Here is a 23,802-nt window from a genome sequence, read left to right as displayed (position 1 = left end):
ATAGACATAAGTGGGAAGAGATAGGTACTAGGAAAGAAGGGAAGAATAATAGTAATGCAGTCTTAGTAGATAATTTGACAGTATTGTTGGAATTAGTTGTTTAGCAGAGTTATGGCATTTGGGGAAAAACTATCCTTGTGTCTAGTTGTTCTGGTGTTTAATGCCCTATAGCAGTGGTAGTTAACCTTTTTCTACTTACCGCCCACTAATGGATCTTTCTTGATGGAAAAATTTCCTTACCACCCACCAGTTTTTGCGCAAATGCAGAACGTGAGCATATTTCTTTTTTTCAGACATGGGTTCTAAATTTGTTTCACAATTTAACAACTACTTTTACTCTTACGTTTTGATCTGCATTCCACACAGTGCTTTTTTCCCTCCTCTTTTCTCTTTTATTACAAACACCAAAAACAATGCTGTATTAGGTGCCAATTTTTATTAAGTGTCATCATCAAAACAAAATTCCTTTTCCTGCCTTCTTCTTCTTTACCTTTCTTATAGTATTTCACTATATCAAGGATATCTTTTTCCCTTTTTTATTTTTTCCTTCTTCTTCCTTTACTTCTTTCTTTTATTTTATAAGATAACAAAACTTAATTTATGAGCCAAACTAAACACTGCTTACTCTCCTCCTTTATTTTATCCCCTTTTCTCTATTTTTCTTCCCTTTTTGTTAATTTTTTTTAATCTTTTCCTTTTTATCTCCTTTTTTTTACCTTCCTTAGGGCAATGTACAAAAGTAAGGCTGAGCTAGTTAGCCCACTTATTATTATTAGCCAACAACAATTCTCTCCTGCCTGTAACTTTTCTTTCTCCTATTTTGTAACTGCTCTGCTCCGCTTTATTTTATAAGATAACAAAACTTATCTGCCTGTCCCTGCTATCAGTTTCCACTCCTCCCCTTCCTCTTCCCATGTGTTTGCTTGTTTACGTGCCCACGCATGTTGGTTTATTGATGTGTGTGCTCACGCTTGCCCACTCACTCAAAAGGAAATTTTAACCTATGAAGTCCCTACCGCCCACCTGGAATCCCAAAACGCCCACTAGTGGGCAGTAGGGACCAAGTTGACAACCCATGCCCTATAGCATCATTTTGTGGGTAAAAGTTGAAACAATTTATGTCCAGGATGTGAGGGGTCTGTAAATGTTTTCTCAGCCCTCTTTATGACTTGGCCAGTATACAGGTTCTCAGTGGAAGGCAGGATGGTAGCAATTGTCTTTTCTGCAGTTCTAATTATCCATTGAAGTCTGTGTCTGTCATGTTGGGTTGCAGAGCCAAACCAGACAGTTATAGTGGTGCAGATGACAGACTCAATGTGCTGAAATGTCAGATTGAGTAACATGAGAGGTCAAGATGAACAACAAGGGGTTTCATCTTAAATCATCCCAGCTGATACCTCTCTAAACTCTCCATCTAAGACATGAGGACCAACAGCTGACTTTGAGGTGCAGAGTATCCTTGCTGTGTGTGTGTGTGTGTGTGTGTGTGTGTGTGTGTGTGTGTGTGTAATGGATGCTAGAGCAGAGTATCAGACTTCTTCCTTCCCAGATTGTCTTGCTGGATTTGGCAGCTAAATTGAAAGTCTGCCTCCAAACAACTATTGCCCCCTTCCTGCAGGGTCAATGAACGCAGGAACCTGCCAGAAGTTTCCTTTCTGCTAAATCAATCAACCAACCACAGATTTTCCAGAAATGAAATAAAAAGAAGTGTTTTTCCCCCATTCTGACTTCCTCTGTTGTCACTACTATCAACCCCCTGCAGTTCTTGGAATTAGCCTATCCTAGCCTGAGAAAGAGACAGTTTACTTTGGTGGCCAAGGCATCAGGCTAGAAACTGGGACAAGCTATTTCTGAACATCCTTGTCAACAAAACCTGCAGGAACTTATCCAGGCAATCTCAGAGACGGAGACACAATTGAACAGAAAAAACTCTGCAAATATTATTCATTTGTTATTTCCTATTTCCCAAAGGTCTCCTGTAAGTTCATATGAGCCAGTGGAGTGATGCAATTGCCAAAAAGGCACATATGATTTGGGAGAGCATTCACAGAAGCATACAGTCAAAGTTTTGGGAAGTAACCATTCTCATCTACTCAATCCTACTTAGACTTCATTTAGAGTATTGTGCTCAGATCTAGGCACCATCATTCAAAAAGGATATGACCAACTGGATCAAATTCAGAGAAAGGCACACAAAGATGTGAAGGATCTGGACACTAAGCTCATGAAGAAGAGTTAAAGGACTTTCATCTGTTTAGCTCACAGAAGAGATAAATGACAGGAGATACAGTAGCGGGCTTCAAATTTCTGAAGGGTTATCACACAGAAAAAGGAGCAGAATGATAATCTGTTGCCCTAGAGGGCAGGACAAGGATTAAAATTATAAGGAAGGAGGTCCAGGCAAGAAATCTGGAGGAATATCTCACCATAGTCCTCCAGATTTCATCTCACCATTTCAGTCTCTGAAATGGGCAGACCAAGTCTCCTTCACAAAAGGTCTTCTTACAGAGGCTGGCCATCTGTTAGAGATGCTCTCATAAGCCCTACACTAGACCAGGAGATGGAGCAAAGAACTTTTTCCTTCCCTTTCAAATCTCTGGTTCTTCAGAATCCATATAACAGAATAGCAGAGTTGAAAGGGACTTTGGAGGTCTTCTAATCCAATTCCTTGCTCAAGCAGGAGACCCAATACCATTACAGACAAACAGGTGTCCAATCTCTTCTTAAAAACTTCCAGTGATGAAGCTCCCATAACTTCTGGAGACAAGTCGTTCTAACTGTCAGGGAATTTCTCCTTAGTTCTTTCTATGTTGGTTCTCTCCTCGATAAGTCTTCTTCTGTTACTTTCTTAAATACTATTTTAATCACACCATGAATAACAACAGATAATAAATACTAACAATGATAGGTAATATTTAAGAATGTGAAAAATATAAGATTTAACATATCTCTTTTACTAAACAGTTGATATCATTCATAGGAAGGATGACGCTGATGAGCGTCAAAAGGGCTGGGGATACTTCACTGGAGTCTTTTTGGGTGTTCTCTAATAGTAAAAAATTGTCTCACCATTTCGACACGTTCTCTCTCCTGCTTTTCTTCTGCTCAGGGGTTGTCCCAACCTTCTGCAGCTTCAATGGCTGCTTCTCTTTCGCCAGAAAAAAGCTTCTCCTGTATCAATCAGGGACTTTGCGATGCCCCTGAGATCAGCAGGACGTGCCCTTCGCTATCACCATCTCTACGGGACAGTTTAGGTCCAAAAGGACCATCCAGCAGCAGAGATATCAACAGCAATCCTGGAGCTCCAAGATTGCATGTCATGTCGTAGCTACGTCAGCCCCACCCTCCTCAACCCCCAGCCATTTATTGACCCCTTAGATAGTCTTATGGACTTTTGGGTGGCAATATTGACCTTTTGGGGGACCCTGGGATGAACCAACCATATCCCTATTTCCTTCTCTGTAATGGACTTGCATTTCCATTTTATAGTTTACCTAGCTTGACTCAGCCTTTCATCCTTCCAGGGTGGATCAAATGAGGACCCAGATTGTTAGGAGCAATAGGCTGACTCTGTAAACTGCTTAGAGAGGGCTGTAGAGCACGATGAAGTGGTATATAAGTCTAAGTGCTATTGCTATTTTCTTGCTGACCTTCGTTCTTTCATTCCTTCCTTCATTTTTTTCTTTCTTTCCCTCCCTCCCTCCCCATGGTTAGAATGCAGCATTGCAGGCTAATTCTGCCAACTGCCAGTAGTTCGATCCTAACCAGCTCAAGGTTGACTCAGCTTTCCAAGGTGGCTAAAATGAGGACCCAGATTGTTGGGGAAATTATGCTGACTCTGTAAACCACTTAGAGATGGCTGTAGAGCACTATGAAGTGGTATATGTCTAATTGCTATTGCTATTACCTCTGCTTTTCTTCCATCCTTCCATCGGAGGAAAGAAGAAGGAAGTCCCCTCCATCTTTTTAAAGGCAGCTCTTCGTTTTGAGGTTCCTTGTTAAGTTACATGGCCTTTTACAAATCTCATATCTTATCTGTTGTAAATGCTTCTTCCTCCCACTCTGCCAGTTGGTTTGCTTCCTGGATGTCTCCATCAAATGTATTCATGTTGCTTTTTTCCCCCTCCACAGGCTACCCTGGGACCTCCTGGTGTGAAGGTATGTCTCTCCCTTTTCTTGATCATCTCAGCTACTTGAGGCACCTGAATTCTCCTAGTTTCTTTTTTTTTTTGTCCCATGCAAAAACCTGACCACCATCCCCCAAATTGTTATTACTTGTGGTGGCATAGTGGTTGGAATGCAGTATTGCAGGCTAATTCTGTTGAATGCAGCAACTCGATCCTAACCAGCTCAAGGTTGACTCAGCTTTCCATCCTTCTGTGGTTGGTAAAATGAGGACCCAGATTGTTGGGGGCAATAGGCTGACTCTGTAATCTGCTTAGAGGGGGCTGTAAAAGCACTATGAAGTGGTATACAGGTCTAGGTGCTTTTCCTATTGCTATTTTCCATTTTCTTTTCTGATTCTCTCTGATTAGATTTTTTTTGGTGAAATATCTAACTTCCACTACATCAAACAGTTCCAGATTCTTTGCAGATTGGTTCCAAAATCAATAATGTTTCCCAGGAGGTTAAATAGATTAAAATGCTTTCTCCGGCTTTAATAAACCCATTGTATCTCCATTATTGCTAATCTTGCAGATCTTACAGGCACCCATACATAATTTAACGATACTTTAATTTTGTGTATTTACAGTAATTTAAAGAGGTGGTGGATTGTGTGTCCTAGTCACTAATGCTATTTGAGGTACCCATAAACACAGTTGCTGCCATTGTTAGAATATCTGCTAAGTGTGCAGTCAATCTTCAGGGCAGCTACTCACACCAGCATGAGTAGAGAAAGACTCTCACTCTCTCCTCATTGGATGAGTGTTTCCTCCCACCATTGTATCTCCTTTCTTCTCCACCACGTCTGCCATTTATTCTCCTTTTCTTCCTTATGTCCAATCCCACTTCACCAGGGGTGGGCTTCAAAGGTTTTAGCAAGCGGTTCTCTGTCGGGTTGCTGGGTGGGCATGGCTAGTCACCCTCCAGCACCTTGGGGGAGGGGATTTTTGTCCTCCCCGGGCTCCATAGTCTTTCCTCGAACCTCCAGGAGGGCTAAAACAGCCTCCCAAGGCTCTGGATGCCCTCTGGAGGTCTGAAACAGGCCTGTTTCCAGCCTTCCCAAACTTCCGGGCGAACCGGTAGTGGAAATTGCACCTGGGTTGCAGAACCGGTAGAAACGGCAGGCTCGCCACACCCCCCAAGCTAGTTTCCTGGTCGTCCATACCATTGCCAGGATGTTTTTAGACATTTCCTGCGCAGAACAATTTATAGGCAATTGCGCATGCACAAGCAATGTGTGGTGGGCAGGTGTGCGTGAGCACGAAGCGAACCGGCAGTAACCCTGACAGCAACCCACCCCTGTTCTGGTTGGCTCATTTTTCACTCTCCCTGAGCCTCCCCACACATGCCCTGCACTTACCTGCATCCAAAACGGCCCAGGTGGGAACTCCTGGGAGGGGCGGGGGCCAGCCAGGAATGGAATTTGGGGGTTCTCTGAACTGCACAGAATCTTAGGTAGAGGTCCTCCCGAACCCCTGCAAACCCCCAGCAGCCCACTCCTGCCTCACTCTTCAGGTAACAAGGAAAGGTGAAAAAGGAAGTGTGGTCATGTGACCACCAGGACATATTAAGACAATTGACCAAATGCGTGCAGAGATGATGGAATTGCCTCTGCTCAGTGCTGAGACCCAGTTTGAGGAAAGGTTTATTTTGGGCAGCTTCAAAAGGGAATTCTACAAAGAGCTTTTCCTGATCCTGTTCTTCCGGTTGTCATTTTCTTAAGCATTGCTTCTCTTCCCTGCAGGGTGGGAAAGGCGAACGGGGATCTCCAGGAATCTATGGATCCAAAGGAGAGAAAGGTGATCGTGTAAGTAGGCCCTTTCTTAAGCTTCACCGGATACCTGTCCACTTTCAGGCTGCAATGTGCAAAGGTAGGATCTGGGGATCGAAAGCAGATTTTTTTCATTGGTTTATTTTTCACCTTTCTGAAAAAGCCATTTTCCTCAAAGACGGATGCTGACTTATACGATTTGGAACATTCAACCCCTGCAAGAAAGGACTCAGGGCTGGGAAAGAAATGAAAGCATCTCAAAAGTTTAACTCATGATGAGCAGAGGAATATTTTGGGATCAGCCTTGTCTGGAAGAAAGATGGCTGACCTTTGGGTATCATATTTTTAGAAAAAGAGATTCAACTGTCTGTCAGTGTCCCCACTTTAATGAATTCGTGTGTTTGTGTAAAGTGTTTTCTTTTGTCAAAGCACCTGGTATGTCCAAATATGGGAGGTAGCATACTGCAAAAAGCCTTTCAGCCCCACTCCAGGAGCCTTCCAGGCAGACAAACAATTTTGTGTTGCATTTTTGCTGATAAATGAACGGAGACTAGTATAGATCTATTGCAAGCTGTTTAGCTTTCATCAGCTAGCCATACCCCTTGCTGGGATTCGAACTTGGGCTGTTTTTACATATTAGGCAGTTGCATTAACCTCTTAAGCCACAAGCTCTCCTCTCTTATCAGCTGAGCCAGAGAGAGAGAGAGAGTTCCTGCGTATGTACACAATCCACCTCATTGATATAGCAACTCAGGGTGGCTTACAAATGATACAAATATAAACACTAAAAAAAATTAAAAAAAAGAATTATATAAAAACTAAAATGAACCTCATCCCACCAACCACATATAGCATACACCTAAACTAGGTTTTGAGGCCCTTCTTGAAGACCAAGAGGGTTGAAGCAGATCTCACCTCTAGCAGTAGACTGATCCACAATGAGGGGCCACAGTAGGGGGAAAAGGTTTCTCCTTGACCCACTAACTGAATCTCCTTAGCAGGCAGGATCTGCAGTGAGCCTCTTCTGTTGGTGCAACTCGAGTGGCCAAATCCCTTTGGGTTGAGGGGGCTCTACAAATATCCCAGGTACATGTCATAAAGGGTCTTAAAGGTAAGGACCAACACCTTGAACTGGACTTGGAAGCAAATTGGTAACCAGCACAGTTTGTACAATTAATAAATGAGCTGTGGGCTCCTTGGTGCTCTCTGAGCTTGGTTGTTTTCTTGCAGATGTTTCATTTATCCAACTAAGTAACTTCCTCAGAGCTAGATATATTAGCTTATTTGCCTGAGTTGGCAGTTCCTTGATTGGATTATTGTTTACTTCTTGATTGTAGGACTTGTGGCAAGATTGGCAGCAAAATAAATGTAATAAATAAGTAAATAAAATAAAATGTTGATGCTAATCTCTGCTCATCTGGGTGTTGGTTTCTGGTGAGGAGTTGCTTTGGTCTTTTTGTTTCCTGTGTAACACCAAAAACAGCCTAATAAGTATAAGTATGTATAATCTTTATTGTCATTGTACTTAAATACAACAAAATCCAGGAACTATTAAGACCAGGCTCCCCAAAACTGACAGGGCACGCCACTCGTATGTAAAATGAGAAGAAACTGTTAAGTCTATCCCCGTTAGGAGACTAGAGTTGTGCAGCAGAAGTTAGTAACAAATGTGTCACTGAACAGGCACTCACAGCCACCGAACGTAAAACAAAAAATAGCTTTACTTGCGTAACAAAAATAGGATAAATACTCTCCAAAACAGACTATAAGTAGTCTTGTAGTATATAAACAATCTATTTACAATATGTTGATGTTACAGTTGCTCAACTCACAATTCACCATGTACACAGGTAACTAACATACAGACTAGCCACCATCCAATACACGGTCTTCTCTCCCAATACTAAGCACATACAGTAACAGTCAGTAAAACTCAGGAACAACAGTAGAACCAGTAGAATCAGTAAACACAGGAAATATCAGGAGCATCAGGGAGAACTCCTTACTAGTTCTTACTTCATCATATATCGCTGCTTAAAGCAATAGCATCCAATTACCTCTTTCTTACATTTAAAGTAACAGATACATTTGTTATAATCATCGCTTATATACATTGTCAAGCCAAAACGAGGGTTACATCCCTAACACCCACTCCCTTCTAGCACTGATGATGTTATCTAATCAGGTAGTGAAAAGTCTGAAAGAAAATAACCAAGCTCATGGAGCATCAAGGACCTCCCCCACAATTCATTCCTGAGCTACAAATATTCTCTTAATAAATGAGCATTGGGCTTTTAGCTTATTTCGTTCCCAAGATTTTGCATATTAACTTCTTACTTTCTTGACCGTTAAGTCTATTAAAGAATTTAACAATGAATCTTTCTTTCTGGATTGACCTGTGCTTTAAATGACCTGACAACTGTCCTCTGATTTATCTTCTCCCTTCAGGGTGCTGACTGTGTCCGGATCTCACCTGAGGCTCCATTACAGGTGAGGTCCCTCGTCTCTTAAGGAGACTCATGAGAACTTGGTCTCTTCTACTTTTCCTCTTTCCCTTCTGCATCCTAAGTTTATTTTATTTATTTATTTTAATTTGTCAACAAGTACAAGGAAACAGTAGGAAAAACACGTGAAAAAATGGCTCAGAAAAATGGATATAAATAAGCAAAACATAGCCATAAACACATAAAAAGAGTGCATATAAATGGGGACAGTAGGACAGGGACGTTAGGCACACTGGTGCGCTTATGCACGTCCCCCCTAGGGACCTCTTAAGAAACACGTAAGATAGACAGCTTAAGGTAAAAGGCATGGCGGTTAGAGGAACTAACAATAGGATCAGGTAGGGTCTTGCACACATTTACTACTCTGTTGCTGAAATCGTTCTTCCTGCAATCAAAATTAGAATGGATTACTTTCAGTTTGTATCTATTGCTAGTCCTTGTGTTATTGCAGTTGAAGTAAAAGTAGTCATTAACTGGTAGGACGTTATATTATGGTGCCATCCTAACCCTTCTTTTTTTGTTTTTGAAGTGTGCCGAAGGCCCAAGAGGGGAGAAAGGAGACTCAGGAGAAAAGGTAGGCATGCCTTTATCACAACGTGGGAAAAACAAAACAAAATCTGTTTTATTCCAGCCTCTCCCTGTTCTTCATCTTCGTCTTTAACAGGCCTCCGATCTTCATGCAAATCCCTCTCTGCATTCCAACAGATTTGACTCAGGAAGAATTTGGTCAATATTAGCTTACGATATTATGATTTATTTTTGAAACATGCTTTGCTTGTAAAGCAAGCCTTAACTTGGGGGAAAATATGGGGGGGGGGACCCAAACATTTTTTGAGTGATGTTGGCCCAGACATACCTGCAAAGATCAGCAGCTCTGAAAAACAGGCTGTGGAACATTGATTATGTGTAACGTGGTGTTCCTAGAAAGTAAAAATGGATTGTTTCAGTCCAATTGTAGCCCTGGCACAGGAGAAGAAGCCTTCAGATTGGCAAAGTTGTCCTCTGGGGCTGCTTCCTCCTAGTTTCTTTGTGTCTTTTTTGTCTCCTGCTTTTCCCACTTAACCTCACAGAGCCCATGGCTGTGTTCACACAATATGCCTATCTTGTAATCACTGGACATTCTGGGTTTGCAGCCAGCTACCTTGGACCGTAAGTTATACTATCCAAAAAGACTGCTTTTATACAACATAGTAAGAATCTTTTTCAAATGCACACATGCACACTCAAAAGCAACCAAAGTGAATCAAGGTGGCTTGCAAAATGAATTAACACCCAGCTTTGTAACTGACCGCATAAAACTGTTGTGTGAACTTTTTGTGTGTTCTTTGCGTCTCACACACACATGCCTTCTTAGGCAGGATCTTTGGAGCCTGTTTGTCTAGATGTCCTTTATTTAACCAAAAAGTATTCTTTAAGAAGAATAACAGAGATAAAGACTGAAGAAAGGAGAAACAATTTTGCCCAGTGTTGTTGAACATAGGGTCATCTTAAAGGGAGACCCTTTGATCTGTCCTCAGTGGTCCAATCTGTGAAGACCAAAACATTATTAACAATATTTATAGTTTGCTCTATACCAGAGGGCCAACTATCAGACCAGGCAGAAAGCACCAACCATGAATACTAACACTACCTTTATTGTAAAGTTACACTATAGTCTTGCAAGTCTGAATGTACATCAGTGGTGGGATTCAAAAAAAATTACTACCAATTCTGTGGGCATGGCTTGGTGGGTGTGGCATTGTTTTGTGGGCATTGCTTTCTGGGTGTGGTAGGGGAAAGATACTGCAAAATCCCCATTCTCTTCCCACTCCTGGAGGAAGGTTACTGCAAAATCTCCATTCCCTCGCCACCCCACTAACCTGTTTTCCAGCTCCATTCTCCTTTTCAGGGCAACAAAAGAAGATCAACTAGGAGGCTGGGAGGCAGTAGGGGCGGGGCCAGCCTATTTGCCAGTTCTCCAAACTATTCAAAATTCCCACTACCGGTTCTCCAGAACCTGTCAGAACCAGCTAAATACCACCTGTGTAGTACATCTCCCCTATCTTCTTTTTATTCTCCACATAACTAGGGAGAGTCCCTTCTGAGACCTCATCCTTTGTTTATCACACTATGGTCTAACCTGTGACTCTTTCTCCCATCTCCCAAGGTCATATCCACACACCATTACACCAACCTTTGATTAGATGAAAAAAATAAATAAAAGAGTGAGCTAGGTTGAACTAGGTTGAGAGACCACAGTAAAAGCCACAGTTAGGGATTGGACCTGAAATTGGAAAGACATTGTGAAAGAAGACAATGACAACTGCCATATGCCTTATTTCTAAAAATGCCAACTGAAAGAGTCCATAAAATTAGCAGGGGTCAACTCTGTTTAAAGGAAATTAAACTTGACTGTTGTGGTCCACTGGCGGCCTGCGGAGCTGGCAGCAGAATCGGACAGTGAGGAGTTTGGGGCGGAACATTGGCCAGTCCCGGAGTCTGGGGAAGGCTCAGACGAGGGCTCTGCATCAGAGGCAGAGAGGGGGCCAGGGCCATCTGGGAGTTATGTGTTACTTCCGGAACCTCCAGTGTCGGCATCAGCAAGGCAGAGTAACAGGGGGAGCCTGTTCCCAGTGTGCGCATGCACAGAGCTGCCAGAAGGCAAGAACAGTTAAGAAAGAAGGGATGACTCAGGAATAAGGCTTGGAAGTGATTGCCCTCCTCCCATAGGACATAAAGGAAGAGCAAAGGCACACAAGCCTTTGCAGGAAGCAACTTGGCTCATGCTGGTCAGTTTAAATTCTGAAGCTCCGTTTTGACTCTTTGCTCCATTGCCAATCTAATTGCCAAATAAGTCTTTGGCAGCATTTTCAAAGAAGATAAAGGTGGGTGCTTATCAGCCTTATCCCGAAAGACTTTGGCAGGCTACTGTCGGACTCTTTACAACTATTTGGGACTCATTGTGGGCTGTGAATGAACATAATTCACAGCCTTTGAAATAAAAAGAGGTTTTTTGGAACTATGTGTCTGCTTTTTACTGTCTCAGGAAGCCTAGTTCAGAACAGTGACCTATTTAGGGACTTGCCATCATTTTGAGGGACAGAATCTTTTGTAGCGTCTTGACTTGATATATGTTTCTATCCAAGTGTAGGCAAGTCTATACAATATAGTGATATAAACTTATGTCAAAAAATCAGCCATGACCAGGATAAATGCAATTTCAAATGACATAACCAGAAAGATCTGCTGTGATTTCAATTGCTTAGGAATAGAGTGACAAGGCCAGGATTGAAAGAGCCACATCAAAGTTGTGTAAAGGAAGAATGAATCACATCAGGTGTGTGAGTGCATGTGAAAAGTCAAAGTGCCAGGTGCATCCATACATTCAAAGCCCCAATGGGTCTTTTATGTGGACACATTACAAAGGAGTGGGACTTCACTTGCAAAATTGCAGCTTGTCATCTTGATTTTGGTGACTTCTCTTTCAGCTACTCTAGGTGCCTCAGTCTAAACTTCTGCTGTCTGTTGTCCTATAAACTGATGCAACGTTGATGTAGAAAAGTGATGGAGGACTCAACATTGCCAAACTACCATCTCAGCAAAGAGGGAGTTTCTTTATTTCCCCGTAGGGTAGGATCTGTACCAAGACCAGAACCATCAAAACCACAAGAAAGTGTTGTGGCTCGCTGGTGGCCAGCAGAACTGGCAGCAGAGTCAGACAGTGAGGAGGTTGGGGAGGAACAAAGACCAATCCTGGGACTGAGGAAAGCTCAGACGAGGGCTCTGTGTTGGAGGCAGAGAGGGAGTTAGACAGCAGTGAGGCAGAGGAACAGCTGGCACCTATTTCCACTGTATGCATGTGCAGAGCTGCCAGAAGACAAGAACAACTAAGAAAGAAGGGTCGACTTGGGAGTAAAGCCACACCTTGGAGGTGATTGGCCCCTTCCAGAGGAAACAAAAGGGGAGCGTATGGGGAGTGGGCTTTTGCAGGAAACAATTCCTGTATAAAGTTCTGTTTGTGACTATAAGAGACTCTGTGCCAAGTGTTGCCTTGCCCTGCATTGGGAAACTAGTTATCTGGCAGCTTGTCAAGCGAGATAAGGTTCGTGTTGATAAATATTCTTCTGAAAGACTGTTAGCCAAGCCTTGCTGGCTGTGAATGAAAGGAATTCACAATCATGTAAATAAAAGTGGTTTTGCCGGGACCAAGACTCTGCTTCATGCTTTTTAGGTAGGAACAGAAAGGTGGCTCAGAAGAATATTCCTTACAGTTCCAGCTATCAGCCAATAGAACAGGCTACTGCATGATGTAGAAAGTTTTCCTTTCCTTACTGGAAGTCTTCAAACTGTAAAGATTTCAAGGAAGACCAGAGTAGGAAACGGAAGTCATGCAGGCCAATACTGTTTTCATTATATAGTAACAAAATTTTGTGAGTGTGAATGCACTTCCCCACTCCCTCCCTTTAGTTTTGTGAGAACTAGGGAAGGTCTCATCTGGGGCACTGTCCCAAGTTTCAGTTCTGCTCTGAATTCAGATTTCTTTTATCCGATCCCTGCCTTGGTTACTGCTCTTCCTCTTATCCCCTCAAAGTCATTCCTTCTGCCTATTACATAAACAGATGCTGGATGGTTATCTGTCAGAGACTCTGTAGATTCTGCAACGAGCAGGGGGTTGGATTTGATGACCTCTCGGTTCCCTTCCGATTCTAGGATTCTTTGCATTTTTAGAAAAAAAACTTCACTTGGCAGGTTTCTTTGAATCTGAATCCAGGGGTCATCTCTCTTTAGCCCTCTCGCTTCAACCTGGCTTCAGTAGGGCAGCGCCTGTCAAGTGCAATCTCAACAGTTGAGTCAGCCAGTAAACTTCCTGTGACTTTCCCAACCCTGGACAGGCCCTTGTGCCCATCTACTTAACACTTCACCATCTTCTCTGTGCTGTTTCGCCGAGATGCTGAGGTTTTCCTCTCCTCCCAGTAATTGGAACTAAGGCCAGGGAGACAGCTCATTGCACACAGCCAAAGTTTATATTGTGAATGATAAATATTTAGTTTTGCTCTTCTAGATGTGAAGGCATTGAAGCTCTTCTCCAGGAACTGGTCAAATGCTTCCTGCTTTATGTGCATAATGACCAACCTAGAAATGTAACAAAACAAAGATTTTGGCTGGTTGTTACAAACCAATATTATTTAGTTGACTTTCCCTTTCCTTCTGATCTGGTCGTCTTCTCCTCATTCCTTAGAGGAACCTTGACATTAACCCAAATACACTTTTCTTCTGAGGAGAGGCCGCCTGTCAGACCTGCAGCCATCTTTTCTTTTGGGTCTTTGTCCTGCTACACTTTCTATTATTCTACTATGCATTTTCTATTGTGGGGAAGTGGGAGGGAGGATAGCATGGAGTTAGATGCTATGTAGCCATAACTAAATTCTTTCTAGAAAGCCAAGGACATTCTTTGTCTCTACACCTCTGCACCTGACTGGAACTGGATGGGTGGAAGCTGTCAGCATGGCAATGGGAGATTGGACCATGGGATGGACTTGTGGGTATGGGGGCAAGATCTTGAATTTTCAACTGGATGGGGAAAAACAGGAAGCTTTCAGATTTGGGTTTTCCCAGATGTGCCAACATGGCTCTCTTAATAAATTGGAACTTTGAGCAATACTTTGCCTTGGACTCTGATTTACTTTTGGATGCTATTTGGAATCCTGACATTCTGCACCAAACCATTGGAAGTAACAGTTCCACTTAAATCAGTAGCAGACGCTACCCAGGGTACTAGACTTACCACTTTAACAAAATTTCAGAGAAGCTAGAAAGATAATAAGGATGATCAGGGAACTGAAAATAAATCCAAGGTTGTGGGAACTAAATGTTTATCTTTGAAAGAAAAATGATGTAGGGCCAGATCTTGCAGATAGATCAGACTTCGAATCTAATTGCATGTAGGAATCTAATGCCATGTATCTTTTATTTTAAAGCTAAAGTAACACAACCTTACAAGTATGAATGTGTTTTCCTCCTCTCTCCCATTATCTTTGGGTGAACTAGGGAGGCTCTGTGTGAGATATTTTATTCAGATTGCATTCCTTCCACGAACTTGTTACTTTTTTAATGTCTGCTGTCTTGATAGCAGTTGTTACTCCTGATCCTCAAGACCATCCCCTCTTTCCTCTATATGTATGGAGGTCTGGATCACATTGTTTAAAGTATGGAGTAGAATTATATCAAAGAAGACTATGATTTATTCGTTATCATTCCAGCCAGGAAGAACTTGGCATCTGTTAACCAGGTTTGCTTCTTTCATAAGAACCAAATTAATTAAAATCAATAATATGACTCTTTGAACCCAGTAATATAAATTATGGCCTTGATAAAACCTTGGCTGAATTTAAACAAAGGGTATAGGATGGAGACATCTAGTCCAAAGTTACCCAGTTGCACCGTAGTGCTGGCTGGGAAATTCTAGGAAGTGAGGTCCACACCGCTTAATGCTGCCAAGGATGTGAAACATTGGTTTAGACTATAAATTTCTACATTGCTAATTAATGAATACTTTTTTTTTGTTTGTTTCCAGGGGCTTCAAGGATTGAATGGCGCTCACGGGCAAAAAGTAAGTTTTCTGGAGATTAAGTTCAGGGATTGAATTGGAAGGGGATGCAGCTGAGCCAATATTCAGAATCTGATTTGACATGATTCAAATCTGAATCAAAATAGACTTCTTAAATTTATTGGATTGAATTGACAAACCCTAGCTTTAAAGAATGAAGTAGCAAATTCATGGGAAGGTGGTCCACCTAATAGTTTCCCTCATATTTCAAGCTAGAAAATTATTATTTCCTTAATACATGATCATGGAAGTGTGCTGTGATTAAGAATAGTAATTCACTGTTCAGTTAAGAAGCCCTAATACCAATTGGGAAAATAGCAGATTAACAAACTAAATCAGTGATGAAATTATAGGTTGAGAAAACTTAAATTGTGGCTGAAATACACTGAATTGCTGACTAAATTCTACTAAATTGGTCATTTTCTGCAGGGACAGAAGGGTGAGAAAGGTGACTTTGGACTTCACGGGAAACCAGGCGCCCCTGGGCGAGATGTAAGTTCTACAAGAGGCAACTTTCTCTTGGGTGTCATGTCTGCAGCTGCTTTCCCCTTGTTTCCTGCATTAGGTGATGCTCAAATGATACCCAGAGAATTACATCAATATCCAAACACCTTTTTTCTAGCATCAGGAATTCACCGCTTTCTATCTTTGTGGAACGAAGTAGAGACAAGGGTTTTTTTTTAAAAAAAAATCAATATTTATGTTTAATAGCTGTTCAGCTATCTTGCTATCCTGTTCAGATAGAAATGGATCAAGGTAGCTGCATTAGAGGTCAAACCATTGCATGACTTGAGAACAGTGGCCAAGTTGAATCATATTGCACTAATATGTAAGAAATATGTGGCACGTTCAACCCATCCAAAAGCTTAATAATTCCTGGCCAATAAGAGGAAGCTGATCGTGAATTGCATGAAGTGTAAACGAAGCTCCTCTTCTAACCAAGCCTGGTTTTTTTGCTATTTTCTAGGGCCGACCTGGAGAACTGTGTTTGGTAGGACCCAAAGGCCAAAAGGTACTTATTAATTTAGTTCTAGAAATTTATATGCTACCCATGACACTGTTATGTATTGTGCTAGTTGAAGCCAGGAGTGTGGAGGGAGCACTTTTCTGAAAATAAACATGGCTAATGGTTGTGTTTTTAATCTTAGGGTGATCCAGGTTTTGTTGGCCCTGAAGGGCTTGCTGGAGAACCAGGACCTCCAGGCTTGCCAGGCCCATCTGGAATTGGCCTTCCAGGAAAACCGGTAAGGATCCCCCCACTTCTTGGAAAATAAATCATCTTTTAAAGTGGAGTCTCCTTCAAATTAAATTAGATCTCTGATGGTCTCATAGACATACCTATGTAGTTTTCTTGGGAACAGTAACTTGTTATTGCCTTCTTCTTTTTCCACATCACAGTCTAGGGCCTGATGGCAAACCTATGGCACGTGTGCTACAGGTGGCACACAGAGCCATTTCTGAGGACATACGAGGTGTTGCCCTGTCAGCTCCAGCGCATAAGTGCACACTGGCCAACTTGATTTTGGGCCTTAATTTTTGGCTGTTTTTTGCCTTCCAGAGGCTTCAGAGAAACCTCCTGAAACCTCTGGAGAGAGAAAAATGGCTCAATGGGCAACCTGGCAGTCCATTTCCGAACTTCCGGTTGGCGTCTTGGGCTGTCTTTTGCCCTCCCCAGGCTCAGAAAGCAAAAAAGGGACCTACCAGAGCCTCTGAAAGTAGGAAAATGGGCCGTTTGTGGCATTCAGAGGGCCTCCCGGGGGGGGAGGCCATTTTCGCCCTCCCCAGGCTCCAAGAAAGCCCTGCATGCATGCACAGGAGGCACGGAATGGGGGCATTAAATTATGTGGGTGCGCACACAATAGCTTTTGGCACCCAACGCGAAAAAGGTTCGCCATAGTTGGTGTAGGCTACGGTCCTGATATTCCCATAAACCAATCTAGTGTAATGGTTAAAGTGCTGGCTTAGAAACTAGGAGATGGTGAGTTCTAGCCCCGCCTTAGGCATGAAAGCCAGCTGGATGTCTTTGGGCTAATCACAAGGTGACTCTGAGCTCTAGTCCCACTTAGGGTTGAAAGTCTACTGGATGAATTTGAGCCAGTCCCCCTCTCTCAGCCCAACCCACTTCATAGTTGTTGTTGTGGGGGGAGCATAGGAGGAGGAAGGAGTATTAGGAATGTTCACTGCCTTGAATGATTTATAAAGTAATAAATGTGGGATAAAAACCTACTAAATAAATAAGGATCTCCCATTTATAGTAAATACTAACCATGCTCAACCTTGTTCACCTTCTATGCACAAACTAGGTCAACCAGACATTACCACCTGCTGATACTTTCCCTGCTAGTACATTAAACCTGTAATTCAGAGAAGACTTAAATTACTTAGGACTTGATGGGAACACCATGAAGAGGTGTTCTACTTTTACTGCTGGGCTTATTTTTCCAATTCAGGAAAATGGATGGAGGTTGAGGTAAAAGCAGATAAATTGCAGTAAGGGAGGTAAGGGCATTTAACCCTTCTCCACTTCATCATTCTTCTGGCCTAAATATCTCATTTCCCAAAACTGCTATTTCATCCTTTCAAAGGAGCTATATGTTCCTGGAGACCAGTTGAGAAAATGTAGGGCTAGATTAAATTCAAAGAATTTTGAATCCAACAAGAAGATTTCACTAATAGGTCTCCCCGACCATATCAAAATATTGCTTTAGCTCTGGTCAAATTTTACAATTTCTGTATAGGGTATATCAAGATTCATTTTGAGGCTCCTGCAGAGAGGATGACAAACTTGGCTAGAGGCTTGATGATGGTGGTGGTAATGATGAACATAATGATGATCCCTGTGATGCTGAGGAGGAAGATTTTCTTGGAAGTGATAACCATAATGAATTGATGACTCCTTCTGACTAAGTCGGAGTGGTTATCCAGTAGCTACATCCCATTCAGATCTTAGACTTTTTCCATTCTCTTACACTGCTGCCCTCTTGGGAGACCTCCGTTTCTCTTAACACTAACTGTCAAATCTGTGTATCTGCCATTCTTCAGGTGAAGGGGTTTTTTAAATTACTATTTTGCTTACTATGTTCTATCTCATAAATCCTATATCCTGCAAGGTATTGGTTTATGGCTTTTAGCCTGGCACCTAAGTGTCATGGCATTTTTGCACCTTGTGGGGAATGTAAGGGAGGAAAGGCCATGTGGATTCTATCCCTTGAGAGCCAATGGAAGGATGACGCTGAGAAAGCTCCCTTATCACTTTCTCAGAGCAACCAGTACAATATTATCTTCGTACTTGTGGATTGGCTGGATCCACATGGACTGTTGGAGAGTTTTTTAATTCTTTTATTCTAACTGCATGGTCTGAGGGCCCTCAGAGCTTGTTTTCCTTTCACCCTGCTATCACCTCTATTCAATAAAAGGTTCCTTTTGAAATGTTAAGGTTCAAGAGTCTTTACTTTTTTGAATAAGGGGGAGAGGCTGGGCCTTACGCTAACCTTCAGTTGTCTGTTGGTGGCAGATGGTTGTTTACATTCTTTGCATTTGAGCTCTCTCTTCAGCTAATGGAGAAGGAATCTTCCAGCCCCTTAATCCTGAAACTGACAGGGATGCTTGGGATAAAACTCCATCCTAACATAAAGTTGAAGGAGGACTGGGCTGGAGATTTCAAAAGTGGAGTCAGTTCATTGCCTTTTCCTGCGTGAACTATATTGGCTGATGGACAGCCAGGACCTCACTTTCAATGTTTTTGCCCGGGGTACATTTATTTTGAGTTCTGTTACAGTCTCAACTACCTGTGATAGAGTTTTGATTTCCCTGTGGTGGACAGACATGCTAACAGCTGGGGACAGCTGTTTTATTACTAGGAAGAGGGTTGCTTCCTTCAATCAATGCACTTTTTGTAGCATTCCTTTGAGTGTTCGCCACTATTCCAGAAGTTATCATACTGATAAAATACCTACAAGACATAACTCTGGACTTTTTAAAATCAGATTGTGTTTCCTGTCATTAATAGTGGTTTTGATGGCTCATTTATGAACAACTGTAACAGTTTGGATTTCATTTCAGGGTGATCCTGGTGGTCCCCCAGGTTTGAAAGGAGAGAAGGTATGTCATGAATCTTTAAGAGCTTTGCGACCTCCAATGGTTCTAATCTTGAAATGAACATCCTGTGTTTTGTTCTTAACAGTGTTACTACTGGTCTAAATTTCATTGCCATCAATCTTGTTCTCTATTTCCAGGGAGGTTCAGGATCTCCAGGGGACAGTGGATCTCCTGGGAAGCCAGTAAGTCCTTTTTCCAGCATGCAAATCAATGAACCAAAGGCCACAACATCTAAGGAGGTTTTCTAGTTGCCATTTGACTTTCAAGCTCTTGATTGGGCTGTCTTACCCAAGTCATGGGACCACAGAGAGATCCTTGGAGAAACTGGATGGCCCGGTGATAAGTTTATCTTAAAACAGGCATCTTCAGCCTGCTTCCCTCCTGTTGTGGTCATGGTCTTCCATGCCTTGAGATCCATTTCATCAAGCAGAATCAAGAGTTTTCTAGCTGTAGGGAACTAGTGGAAAACAAGGCCCCCTGCCTTAAGGAAATTTCATGATGGCAGATGATCTCCTCTATGCATTTTCAGCAATGTAATCCCCATTCTGTTGGAAGAATAAATAAATATTCCTAGTTATTTGAAGCAGGAGACCTGCTCAATCTTTTGGCCATCTATCCCCCAGGAGTGGCTTTGGGGCCTTTTGGCAAATGCCATGGTTTTGGTTTTGATAATTTGAGTACTAGCTGGTTTTTCATGCAGTACTGGACTAATGCTCTCAAGTGTTCTTTAAGGCCAATGTTCTGGAAAGTAATGCTGCTTTGTCTAGAAAGAGCAGAACAAAAATATGTCTCTCAGCAAGTTTGGAGGATAAAAGTTCATGTTGAGGAGATGGCCCAGCATAGAAGTAACATTAAAATAATTGAACTGAAAAGAGGGGGGGATATGTTGCCTTGTTTGATGCCTGTCTCCGTTTGAATGGCTATTTAAACAGAAGAAAGATAAAGAAATAAAACAATAAGTGGAAAAGAACAACTAGAAAAAGAGAGAGTTTATTTTGCTGTGATTTAAAACAGAGAGAGATTTTTCTCTTTCTCTTTGTTTCTCAATTTTTACTTTCTTTCTCATTTTCTTTTCCATTCTTTCTTCCTCCCTCCCTCCCTGCCTTCACCCTTCCTCTTCCTTCCTTCCTTCCTTTCTTTCTTTCTTTCTTTCTTTCTTTCTTTCTTTCTTTCTCTTTCTCTCTCTCTTTTCCTTCCTTCTTTTCTTTCTTTCCCTCCTGCCCTCCCTCCCTCCTGTTTCTTTTATTTTCTTTTTTTCCCAGAATACCATACACAAAATAATTATATACACAATTTCCACAACAGTTTCCGTAACAGCTAGCCATTTTTTTCTGCTAACCATTTTTTTCTGCATCTGGAATTGTATTTCATCTGTATTTGCTTTCCCTTTGGGGAAAACGTATGTCCCAAAGTCTCCAGTGTGGCTTGAATGTGCAAATTTACATAGTGTAGGCAATTTAACTCCCTATATTTACTTCTGGCATATTTTTCCTATGAAGGAAAGGCACATAAATGCCAGTTGTGTCCTGTTGGTGTTCTGAGTGTAGCAGCTTATCCTTGGGAAGCAGTCCAGCTTCACTGCTGTCTATTTTCACATTCCGTTGTGAACACTGCAATCGGAAAAATCCTTGATTTGAATCCTTGTCAGCTCTCATGCCTTTTGTTTAGGGTTTAGGACAACTGGATCTTGTGGACAATTGGAAGTGATTGCTACCCCCTCCCCATCAGTTCCTTTTTGTTAAATGTTGTTTTTATGGGTGCCTGTATGTTCTAAAGTCATGGAAGTGGATTCTTTGCCAAGGCTACTCCATGCCCCAGTTCATATGAAGCTCAAATATATTGGCTCTACTAATACTTTGTGACTCTGGATGATAAAGAGGCCATCGGGTTATTTGGGGAAAGGACTGGCAGAAACTGAGAAAATGTTTTTTCTGAGATTGCTTCCCAAAAATGAAGCTCACTGGACCTTTGGCTTCAATATCAAGCAAATAAATTACGAACACTCACTCACCCATCCATTATTTTAGCGCATGCGCTCAAAAGCCTGATTGGGCTTATTATCCAGGGAGGTCTTATTTTCAGGGAAACAGGGTTGCATTTCATCGGCAAAATTAAATCCTTCCCTTTCTCTGCAGGGCAAACCAGGGACTCCAGGCCTGAAAGGCGAAAAGGTAAGTCTAAAGAAGTTAGGATCAAGGCAGAACTTCAGAGGGGAAATCAATTGCTCTGCCATTGTGAGCCCAATAGCATTGAAACTAAATGGGGACCTTTGAGGAATGGTTGACATGGATCTCTGAGGAAGAAGAGGACAAAGGAGGTAGACTTCCCTTCCACTCCTTCATCTTTTCTGAGGTTCTTAGGGAAATGATGATACAGGTAGTCCTCGACTTACAACCATTCAAAGTTACAATGATATTGAGAAAAGTAACTTACACCTTGTCCTTCTGCATAACGACAGTTGTAGCATCCCTAAAATCCTGTGATCAAAATTTGGGTGCTTGGCAACTAGCATAGATTTACAATGGGTGCAGCATCAGAGATCATCTGACTCACTGATCTTCCCAGCTGGATTCCCACAAGCAAAGTCAGTGGCAGAAGCCATATTTGCTTAACGACTACAAGATTCATTTAACAACTACATGGTTCACTTAACAACTACATGGTTCACTTAACAGCTGCAGTGATTCGCTTAACAGTGGTGTCAAAACAGGTCATAAAATCAGGCATGAGTCCCTTAACAAACCACCTTGCTTAGCAATAGAAATCCTGGTCAAATTATAGTTGTTAAGTCAAGGACTATCTGTATGGCAGTTTGGAGGCCCAGTTGGTTCCTTTTAATCAGAAACTTGGCAGTTTTAGTGCTTATCCATATGCAGTAACTTAAAAAAATACAGCCTAAAATAAGTCACCTCAAAAATGCATGGAAATGCATTGCGAGACTTTCCTCTAAATATCCAGTTGGGTATATTGGACTACAGAGCAAGGCAATCATATGTATGTATGTGCATTGCAATAGATGCTCAAATGCTGGTGATTTTATGGAAATATCCATGTAGTTTTCATGTTAATAGTTTGGAAATGGTTTCCCATTATCTTCTAGGCCCGTGATGGAGAACCTCTGGCATGCAGAGCCTTCTCTGTGGACATCTGCACCGGCCAGCTGGTCTGCGTGGACACTGGAGGAGCGGAAAACAGAACGGTGATGGAGAACCTTTTTGGCCCAGAGTGCACAAACCATAACACACATGCATGTGTGTGCATATGCGCACATTGGAGCACTGGAAACCCAAAGACCAGCTGGCCAGCACGTTCATGCCTGATTTTTTGGCCATTTTTGAGGCCATTTTTGGGCTGTTTTCAAGTTGTTTTTCAGACCATTTTCAGGCCATTTTTTTGGTCCAAAAGATGGCCGGAAAATGGCCTGAAAAATGGCCAAAAAGCTAGGCATGAACATGTTATGGTTTGTGCATTTGGTGCCGCAAAGGTTCTCCATCACTGTTCTAGGATGTTTTTCAACGTCCACTCTGTCTTCCAGGTCTGGAATTCTGTGGAAGCCACACAAGATTAGTCAGATGTTTTGCACTTCTGGAACATCCAAAGAATAGGATCAGTGAGGCTGAACCATCACATAAAACAGGCTCTTTCCTAGTATTAAACCGGTGCAGAGATGCACAGTTATGTAGTTATGGGTATGAACATTGGGCACTTGCCGAGATGGCAAAGGGAGACAAACAACGAACCGCATATGATGACATCACAATGCAAAATCTACGCCTTTGGGTATAAAATATACAATGGTGGTACTTGCATTGTGACATTGCAATGTGTGTTTGAGATCCTTGTTGGGGATGCATATGGTTGCTGCAATGTTGCTTCCAACCATTTCCATCCAGGTAGCTAAGATAGGAATACAGAGCATTGCTAGGATGGATTATAGTTGTTTTTTTTAGTGCTTTTACTCTTTTGGGGGTGGGAGTTGGGGTTTCCTTTTCCTAGTGTTATTGGTTTCAGGTTCCTTTGTGTTCTTTTGTCCTCAATGCATCTTTGTGTTTTCCCAACAGGGTGATCCATGTGAAATTTGCCCTGTTATTACTGATGAAAATTTAATTGGCCTCCCTGGGAATCCAGGAGCCAAAGGAGAACCCGGACCACCTGGAAAACCTGGCAAATCAGTGAGTCCCCTTCATGGATTGCTTTGTTCTTTGAGGTGCATATAAACTAGGTGAAACCAGGCTTAATAGCAGTGACTGTGAGAGGGATCTTGGAGTCTTAGTGGACAATCAGCTAAATATAAGCCAGCAGTGTGTGGTGGCAGCCAAAAAAGCCAATGCAATCCTAAATTGCATTAACAGAGGGATATAATCAAGATCAAGGGAGGTACTAATAGCACTCTTTAAAGCCCTAGTAAGGCCACACCTAGAGTACTGCATCCAGTTTTTGTCACCACACTATAACAAAAGATGTTGAGACTCTAGAAAAGGTGCAGAGAATTGCAACCAGGATGATTAGGAGACCGGAGATTAAAACATATGAAGAACGGTTACAGGAACTGGCCATGGCTAGTCTAGTAAAGGGAAGGACCAGGGGAGACATGATAGCAGTCTTCCAATATTTGAGGCGCTGCCACAGAGAGAACGGGGGTCAAGCTATTTTCCAAAGGACCCGAAGGCCAGACAAGG

The 23,802-nt window shown here is 42.1% G+C and overlaps 1 protein-coding gene across 1 annotated transcript in view; it reads left to right on the top strand.

Moving 5' to 3' along the window:
• The window catches only part of COL16A1 (collagen type XVI alpha 1 chain), a 297,538-nt gene that overhangs the window by 151,662 nt on the left and 122,074 nt on the right, over positions 1-23,802 (top strand). Inside the window, exons 11-22 of the mRNA XM_032227775.1 lie at positions 4,132-4,158; positions 5,909-5,971; positions 8,384-8,425; positions 8,969-9,013; positions 14,993-15,028; positions 15,455-15,517; positions 15,993-16,037; positions 16,174-16,269; positions 19,088-19,126; positions 19,261-19,305; positions 21,259-21,294; positions 23,185-23,295. Of these exons, the coding sequence (XP_032083666.1) occupies positions 4,132-4,158; positions 5,909-5,971; positions 8,384-8,425; positions 8,969-9,013; positions 14,993-15,028; positions 15,455-15,517; positions 15,993-16,037; positions 16,174-16,269; positions 19,088-19,126; positions 19,261-19,305; positions 21,259-21,294; positions 23,185-23,295 (648 nt within the window). The remainder of the gene's footprint in view (positions 1-4,131; positions 4,159-5,908; positions 5,972-8,383; positions 8,426-8,968; positions 9,014-14,992; positions 15,029-15,454; positions 15,518-15,992; positions 16,038-16,173; positions 16,270-19,087; positions 19,127-19,260; positions 19,306-21,258; positions 21,295-23,184; positions 23,296-23,802) is intronic.

Source organism: Thamnophis elegans, chromosome 12, assembly GCF_009769535.1.
Source record: "Thamnophis elegans isolate rThaEle1 chromosome 12, rThaEle1.pri, whole genome shotgun sequence".
Classification (NCBI taxonomy): Eukaryota; Metazoa; Chordata; class Lepidosauria; order Squamata; family Colubridae; genus Thamnophis; species Thamnophis elegans.
The sequence above is the reverse complement of the archived record's forward strand: the minus strand, read 5'-3'. Positions and strand labels throughout refer to the sequence as shown.